This window comes from Neoarius graeffei, chromosome 19, assembly GCF_027579695.1.
Source record: "Neoarius graeffei isolate fNeoGra1 chromosome 19, fNeoGra1.pri, whole genome shotgun sequence".
NCBI classification, from domain to species: domain Eukaryota; kingdom Metazoa; phylum Chordata; class Actinopteri; order Siluriformes; family Ariidae; genus Neoarius; species Neoarius graeffei.
Genome location: NC_083587.1, coordinates 28,318,541 through 28,327,936, shown reverse-complemented (window position 1 = coordinate 28,327,936; position 9,396 = coordinate 28,318,541). Strand labels below are relative to the sequence as shown.

The 9,396-nt window shown below is 39.9% G+C and overlaps 1 protein-coding gene across 1 annotated transcript in view; it reads left to right on the top strand.

Moving 5' to 3' along the window:
• Positions 1-9,396, top strand: part of si:ch73-173p19.2 (V-type proton ATPase 116 kDa subunit a 1) — a 44,847-nt gene that overhangs the window by 8,130 nt on the left and 27,321 nt on the right. The window contains exons 6-11 of the mRNA XM_060900875.1: positions 446-560; positions 2,777-2,859; positions 3,046-3,139; positions 3,425-3,637; positions 4,292-4,442; positions 8,095-8,228. Of these exons, the coding sequence (XP_060756858.1) occupies positions 446-560; positions 2,777-2,859; positions 3,046-3,139; positions 3,425-3,637; positions 4,292-4,442; positions 8,095-8,228 (790 nt within the window). The remainder of the gene's footprint in view (positions 1-445; positions 561-2,776; positions 2,860-3,045; positions 3,140-3,424; positions 3,638-4,291; positions 4,443-8,094; positions 8,229-9,396) is intronic.

The window sequence follows — 9,396 nt, the reverse complement described above, 5'->3', positions numbered from 1 at the left end:
ACAGTTTGTGACCCTGCCAACAATCAGCCAGATCAGAGGCAAGAGTATGGGCAAAATTGATGTGTTTTTTCTTTTAAAATCTGGAAATATCGTAACCGACCAGCCTCCCCTGTTTGAAAGACTACCAGCCACCACTGATATATATATATATATATATATATATATATATATATATATATATATATATATATATATATATATATATTTTAAGGTCTATATTATTGCACATAATAATTGCATCGATGAGAGATGGCAGAGGTAGTAGTGGTGAAGTAGTGCTCGGAAAAATTGCACATTACAGGTAGACTCACTATCGCATGGCATTATATTAAAAATAACACAAGCACTCATGGTACAAAAAAAATGCTCTATTATAAAAGCCACATCCTCAAGTTTTTCTTTTTCTCTCTGTCATTTCTGTATTTTATCTGAACCCATTTCTCAGGTTTATTGCCGGTGTGATTAAACACAATCAGTTTCCTGCGTTTGAGAAAGTCCTGTGGCGTCTTTTTTATGAGAATTTCCTGCTGCGCCGTGCAGAGATTCAACAGCAGCCAGAGGTCTGAAATTAAAGCAAATTTACCACTGTTTGTTACTTTGTTACACCCTAACTGCTTCCATTCCTGCTCATATTTTCTAATGTTTCATAGTCAGTCATCTGAGACATGTTTAGCGTGCAAAATGTCTGCTTGTTTTGGTTTTTTTAGTACATCTCAATGCATTGCAGAACTAACTGCCACTTACAAAAATGGACCTTAAGTCTTATTAATTTTAATACATCTTATTTTTAGCAATTTATTTCATGAGACTGGGCGGCATGGTGGTGTAGTGGTTAGTGCTGTCGCCTCACAGCAAGAAGGTCCGGGTTCGAGCCCCGTGGCCGGCGAGGGCCTTTCTGTGCAGAGTTTGCATGTTCTCCCCGTGTTCACGTGGGTTTCCTCCGGGTGCTCCGGTTTCCCCCACAGTCCAAAGACATGCAGGTTAGGTTAACTGGTGACTCTAAATTGACCGTAGGTGTGAATGTGAGTGTGAATGGTTGTCTGTGTCTATGTGTCAGCCCTGTGATGACCTGGCGACTTGTCCAGGGTGTACCCCGCCTTTCGCCCGTAGTCAGCTGGGATAGGCTCCTGTGACCCCGTAGAACAGGATAAAGCGGCTAGAGATAATGAGATGAGATGAGATTTCATGAGACACTTTCTTTATAAATTGCGTTACTGAGCTAAAGAAGTCTTTTGAGGTGAGTGTGTAGTGATAATGCTAAACTGGAGGCTATAAACTGGAGGCTTGTACAGTGTGGGAAATAATGCCGGACCGGCAGATATTTACTGGTAATTTTCGCATTTGTCTGTCTGTAGTTTTTAAAAAGCATCAGCACAGTCCCACTACGACTCCGTCTTGGCCCATTATTTGCCCCCGAAACCCCTGCATGAGCACTACTCGCTGGAAACTTTAATATGAGCCCTGGCTCAAGCCAGCCTTTAAAAATCCATAACTCGGCCACTGATGGTCCTAGCCCCGCCAAAATTTACAGGTACATCCCTCTCCCCGAGACCTTTGGAACCAGCCCAGGCTTGGCCCAATCCAATGTCAGGAGTGAGCACGGATCGCAGAAAACTGGAATCGCTCGCGTGCACAGGGATTTAAAAATTCATAACTCGACCACCGAAGGTCCTAGCCCTGCCAAAATTTACAGGCACCTCCCTCTCCCTGACTGGCACACTAAATAAGACAATAATAATACACTCAGCATTCACTTTTGTTTTTATTGCACAATGCAGTTGAACTCGTGTTTCAGGGTTGACAGTATCTGACTGATCCAGTCGGGTGATTAAGAGTTCAGTTTACATGAAGCTTTGCAGTACAGTATTATGTTATGTGCCAAACTGCCAGTCAATGTTTGTTGTTATTATTATGTGCATTTTTTCCATTCATAATAACGATTGACAGTCATATGCTTTGAAGGATGTGCATTTATATTTTAATATAGTTTTTATTTTCTTCTATTTTCTAAGTTCTAGTCCTGCAGATTTTAGTCTGAATGCCAAATGATATGACCATGTCTAGTTTTGAGTCATTTTAAAAGTCATTTTGTTACAAAGTTACTTGGAATCTCGAACTCAAAATTTTAACTCTGTTATGTAAGAAGAGTTGTATTGTTATTTGTTAAATTTCTCATAGACTTATTATAAACATAGTATAAAAAATAGTCATTGTTGACATAATGATTCACGAGTGTTATTATAGTTCCTATATATGAGTCCCAGTAAGTTGTAACCAACTGGAACATCCTTGCCCCCCCCATACTTTTTTCTAGACATGGAACTGACCTGTGTGTGCTCCTGTTTTCTTGGGTAAAACTTTAAGCGTGTTTTTCTCGAATCTTCTGACATTTTCTTGTAAATTATATTCAATTTGGAGTGTAATTAGCAACTAATGTCTTGTGTAATTTGGCCTTTGAAGATCACAAAAATGCGCCTGGAAATAGCTGAGAAGCCATCTCTAGGCATCTAAAAGCCCTTCAGCTTACAGGGCCTTAAGGTGGGCCCTGGACCCCCAGCCACATTGTTCCGGGCCTTTTGCCCGTCATTCAGACAGGCTGGAATCTGGACGGACAGACAACATTTCAGACTTGTCTGTCCTGTGACAGTCTGCTTAAAATTCCTTATTTCCCACACTGCTTGTAAGCTATATAATCTTTTCAGCTCCTGTCTATTACTGTTATTTAACCATGTATCAACTATATTATCTATATTGACAGTGTATTCTCTTTCTACAGGATGGCATAGCGAAGAAAGATGCCTTCATCATCTGTGTGCAGGGCGAGCATATGCAGGGAAAAATCAGAAAAATATGCAAAGGGTGAGAGAACTTGCATGTGCACTTTCTGAAGGAGAACTTAAAAGTGAATTTCTACATGCCTGATATTATGATGGTTGTTCTGAAATATTTATAATGTCACATGGGAAAAGGAAAGGCAAATAATCTTGTTCAGGTGTGGCCTGTGGGCTGCTGTTTACTGTTATGTGTGTAATATTTGTGTTGAAGGTTTAGTGTCAGTTTGTACCCCTTCCCAAACACTTTACACGCCCAAGATGAGATGAAGTGTAACATACAGACAAGCATCAAGGAACTGGAAATGGTAAAACATTTCATCGTTTAATATGCAATGATTTTTATAAAGAGACATTAATTGTATTTATTAGAAAAGTGTGTGTGGACAAGGATGCTTGAGCTTTATACATAATGGCTAGAACTGAGACTGCCTTGAATGTCAGACTGTAATTTAAAAACTGAATCACATCTCAATCATATGATTATGTGATTACTATACGCACCCAAGCACTTTAATAAATAATACTACTAATAAATAAGATAATTAGGCACTTAGATTAACCTCTAATGCTGTCATGTTGCCTCTCTATAGATAATGTGCCAGTGTGAAGAATTCTGCACTGCAGTTTTGAATAACGCAGCAAACAGAGTTAAAGACTGGTCCATCCAAGTGCACAAGATGAAGTCTATCTACTACACACTCAACCTGTGCAACATCGATATCACACACAGACTCGCCATCGCAGAGATATGGTGTCCGGTGTTAGATCTCGACCATGTCCAGCATGCACTCACTAAAGTCGCTGTGAGCAAAGATCATTGCACCATACGCTTCATGATTAGAGTCACCTGATGAACATCAATGTAAAACTGTTCAGTGTCTCATCATGTGTACAGTACCAGTCAAAAGTTTGGACATACCTACTCTTTCATAGGTTTTTCTGTATTTTGACTTTTCTACATTGCAGAACAATACTGAAGACATCAAAACTATGAAATAATATATGGAACATATGGAATTATGTGGAGAACAAAAAAGTGTTAAAAACAAAATAGCTTTCATATTTTAGATTCTTCAGCATAGCCAGTGTGTACCTTGATGACGCTTTGCACACTACTGGCATTATCTTAACCAGCTTCATGAGGTAGTCACCTAGAATGCTTTTCAATTAAGAGGTGCCTCGTCAAAAGGTAATTAGTGCAATTTCTTGCCTTCTTAATGTGTTTGAGATCAAACAGTAAATAGTAAATAATAAAAAATAGCCCTATTCCACTGTAGTAATCCACTGTAGTAATCCATATAATGTCAAGAACCGCTCAACTAAGTAAAGAGAAACAACATCCATCATTACTTTAATACATGAAGTGTCTTTTCATGAATAAAAATAAAGAAAAAACATTGAATTAGAAGGTCTGTCCAAACTTTTGACTGGTACTGTATGTTTGTGTCTTTGTCCAGGAGCATGCTGGTTCCAGTGTCAGACCCGTCCTAAATCGCATCCAGAGCCCTGAAACTCCGCCCACGTTTCACAGGACGAACCATTTCACTGCAGGCTTTCAGCAAATTGTTGATACATATGGTGTGAACAGTTATCAGGAGATTAATCCAGGTGATACCAGTTGCTTTCAGTTACAGTTAATGGATAAACCCCACAGATCCATTTTTGAAAATATTTACTAAAACTAAAATGGGAATGAAAAACAAATTAATTATACTTCCAACATGAAGATTAATAGGTTGTTTACTTGTGTTTTTTTTTCTTTATGATCATGATCAGTTACTTCATAAGGGTCAGTTTGACATCTCTAAATGCCAAAGCATAGGAATTTTGTCTTGCCAGGATTGCAGCTCATGGCATATCTGAAGTGCTTGTCATTGAGCACAGGTGTTATGGGCCATCAAAACAGCATGTATGTAGGTTGAAAAGGAACACAAGGTAAACCTGGTTGGTGATTCAGCCAGCCTGGGCTCCACACTTTGATGTGGGGTTGTGAGATGAATTGGTAGATCTTCAAATGCTTCCAGAGTCAGCACAAAATATGTCTGTGGAGGCTTTGGAGGTAGAAAAAAGTGCTTATTATTATTACCAGACAGAAGAGTGAAGCAAAAAAGATAGACAAGACTGCAATCTTTGCTGAAAGATTTTGAAATATGATGTAGTGACTAGGTGATGTAATGCTCATGTTTTACTCATTTATACAGTGTTGCCTGAAAGTTTGTGAACCCTTTAGAATTTTTTATATTTCTACATAAATATGATCTAAAACAACATCAGATTTTCACACAAGTCCTAAAAGTAGATAAAAAGAACCCAGTTAAACAAATGAGACAAAAATATTATACTTGGCCATTTATTTATTGAGAAAAATGATCCAATATTACATATCTGTGAGTGGCAAAAGTATGTGAACCTTTGCTTTCAGTATCTGGTGTGACCCCCTTGTGCAGCAATAACTGCAACTAAATGTTTGCGGTAACTGTTGCTCAGTCCTGCACACCGGCTTGGAGGAATTTTAGCCCATTCCTCCATACAGAACAGCTTCAACTCTGGGATGTTGGTGGGTTTCCTCACATGAACTGCTTGCTTCAGGTCCTTCCACAACATTTCGATTGGATTAAGGTCAGGACTTTGACTTGGCCATTCCAAAACATTAACTTTATTCTTCTTTATTCTTTGGTAGAACGACTTGTGTGCTTAGGGTCGTTGTCTTGCTGCATGACCCACCTTCTCTTGAGATTCCATTCATGGACAGATGTCCTGACATTTTCCTTTAGAATTTGCTGGTATAATTCAGAATTCATTGCTCCATCAATGATGGCAAGCCGTCCTGGCCCAGATGCAGCAAAACAGGCCCAAACCATGATACTACCACCACCATGTTTCACAGATGGGATAAGGCTCTTATGCTGGAATGCAGTGTTTTCCTTTCTCCAAACATAATGCTTCTCATTTAAACCAAAAAGTTCTATTTTGGTCTCATCTCTCCACAAAACATTTTTCCAATAGCCTTCTGGCTTGTCCACGTGATTTTTAGCAAACTGCAGACAAGCAGCAATGTTCTTTTTGGAGAGCAGTGGCTTTCTCCTTGCAACCCTGCCATGCACACCATTGTTGTCCTGATGGTGGACTCATGAACATTAACATTAGCCAATGTGAGAGAGGCCTTCAGTTGCTTAGATGTTACCCTGGGGTCTTTTGTGACCTTGCCAACTATTACACGCCTTGCTCTTGGAGTGATCTTTGTTGGTCGACCACTCCTGGGGAGGGTAACAATGGTCTTGAATTTCCTCTATTTGTACACAATCTGTCTGACTATGGATTGGTGGAGTCCAAACTCTTTAGAGATGGTTTTGTAACCTTTTCCAGCCTGATGAGCATCAACAACGCTTTTTCTGAGGTCCTCAGAAATCTCCTTTGTTCGTGCCATGATACACTAATTTCACCTTCAAATTAACTGCTAATCCTAGAGGTTCACATACTTTTGCCACTCACAGATCTAATATTGGATCATTTTCCTCAATAAAAAAATGACCAAGTATAATATTTTTGTCTCATTTGTTTAACTGGGTTCTCTTTATCTACTTTTAGGACTTGTGTGAAAATCTGATGATGTTTTAGGTCATATTTATGCAGAAATATAGAAAATTCTAAAGGGTTCACAAACTTTCAAGCACCACTGTATGTGTGTTAAACAACTGTATTGTAAAACCTTGAGTCCCTTTTGGGCTTATTGTTTGCTGTGTACTAGAGCAGTGGTTCTCAAACTTTTTTCACCAAGTACCACCTCAGAAAATACTTGGCTTTCCAAGTACCACCATAATGACCAACATTAAAATACAGTAGCGTAGTAGGCCTAAGTATTCATTAAAAACAAGGCGGAGGTTTTATTTAACAAGTATATTTAATATTGTTGGCCACTGTAACATTACACACAGTACTTTGAACAGTAACACTGTGTTTAAATATAGGAAAATAAAACACTGTACTTAAATAATGAATCAAATAAATTGGCCAAATCTGCAACATCTGTAGTCTCATCAAGCTGTATGGTAAAATACTACTGTTCTTAATGCGCTCAATCAGTGTCTTTTTAACATCGTCAGCCATGTCGTTTATTCTCCTTGACACGGTGTCATTTGAAAGTGGCACCAAGTTTAACTCTCTGGCAGCTTTCTCTCCACACATGATACGTGTCATCTCTTTGGCTAATGGCAAACACAGCAGTTCCCCGATTGTGTGCGGCTTACTGGCTCTGGCGATCAGGAGGCTGGCACGATATGAAGCTTCCTGTGCTTTGGCTACGGGTGTACCATAGGACAGAATGGTGGACTTGGACTGCTTCAGTTCATCACGTTTTCATAAAAAAAAAAAAAAAAATCCATTGGTTTGTCCTTTAGTGCTGTGTGTTTGGTTGTAAGATGCCGTTTGAGATGCGATGGTTTCATGGACTCATTGCTCAGAACGTCCCCGCATACAACACACTGCGGCCTGGGCAGCTCCTCTGTCCCGCTGCAGATTAATCCCAGTTTTATGTATTTTTCATCATACTTCCTCCTCACTGGTTTCTGCTGTTTGCTAGCAGTTCTGGGGTTGTTTTTGCCACTGTCGTTAGCATCCACGCTCGGCTCACACACGTCCTCTTCAGTTCTCCCTCTCCCCTGATCCACGCTCCCATTCGCGGATTTACTGTAAGCCACGACAGTAATTTTGTCGTACTCGTCATAATTAGCAAAGCCACCTCCACCTTTTCCCATCACAGCCTAGTCTACCAATGGCAGATAACCGTCTGTCAGCGGAACCGGCGGGAATGCGTACGTATGCTACGTATGGCTACCCAGAAGCACTTGCAAACTTTTTAAAATTATTAACTTAATTTGTATCTCCTTTCATTTTCTTGTCATCTGTTGATATTTTCATCCATTCGGATATTATGGATAGTATTTCATGTTTTATTTTATTTTTTAAAATTTATTTATATTTAATTAAGTGATTCTTTGGCGTACCACTAGAATGGAGCCCGCGTACCACTAGTGGTACGTGTACCACAGTTTGAGAATCACTGTACTAGAGGACAGGAGACAGGAATACCTAATGGTCCTGCATGACCACTTAGGGAAAGATTTGTGTCTCTTGGTATCCCAAATATTCAGCCGTAATATATACACAAATAGAAGATTTAGGATTGTATCAAGGTTTTAACAGTGGTATTGCTGTGAAATGTAAAGAGACAGTTAACACTTTCTTTCTCATTCCATCTTAGCTCCATATACCATAGTGACATTCCCGTTTCTGTTCGCTGTGATGTTCGGTGACTGTGGTCACGGACTCGTCATGACATTGATGGCTGCCTGGATCATCATGAAGGAGCAGAAGTTAAACCAGCAGAAGAATGAGGTACGAGTGTTCAAGTGAAATGTGTGTAATTCATTATGGAAAATGACCAAACAAACCACTGCAAAAGTAGCCCATACAGGTTATGTCCACTGGGTGGCACTATGAGAAATCTTGAACTCCAGGAGGCTCAATAGTGACATCATGGCCTATATCAGCATAAACCAGAGATGAGACCAGGATGAGTCCAAGACCTTTAAAGGTGCCATTTATAAAGATAAAAAATGTTAGAAATCTTTCATAGTCATTTACATTTATACTAATTCTATAGAAGACTGTTTTGCAATATGACTATTTCTGTTTCAGGCTTTTATTTACATTTTTGCAGCCTAGAAATATACTCAGCTGCTCAGCTCTGCCTGTTGATGCACAAAACAGTTCTCAGTAAAGGATTGGTAAGTTAGTTAAAACAGGTGCAGCTTATAACGTAGCCAGATATCCATCCATCCATCCATCCATCATCTGTAGCCGCTTATCCTGTACGGGGTCACAGGCAAGCTGGAGCCTATCCCAGCTGACTACGGGTGAGAGGCGGGGTACACCCTGGACAAATCGCCAGGTCATCGCAGGGCTGACACATAGACACAGACAACCATTCACACTCACATTCAGACCTACGGTCAATTTAGAGCCACCAATTAGCCTAACCTGCATGTCTTTGGACTGTGGGGGAAACCGGAGCACCCGGAGGAAACCCACGCGGACACGGGGAGAACATGCAAACTCCACACAGAAAGGCCCTCGCCGGCTGCTGGGCTCGAACCCAGGACCTTCTTGCTGTGAGGCGACAGTGCTAACCACTACACCACCATGCCGCCCCGTAGCCAGATATTATCATTGAAAATTTGTGATTTCTGAAGAGTCGGTTAGGTTCGCTAATGCTGCCAGCTAGGCTTGGGCACAATTTATTAAATTCATACCGTCCTGACATTTCACCAGAGTCTAAAATATATGATGGTATTTGTGTTTAAAAAAATATGTAGAACTGACCACTATGTATTTTAAGCACTGTCAGCCAGAGAGTGCAAAAACTGAAGGATGGATTTATTCTGATTATTATAATAGCTCCTTGTACCTGAGTTACTAAAGGAAAAACAGCTTTTTTAATCACACGATTTACTGCCCAGTGAAAGCATGTTTTAAGTTAGGTTAAAATAAAAGTTATTTTAAA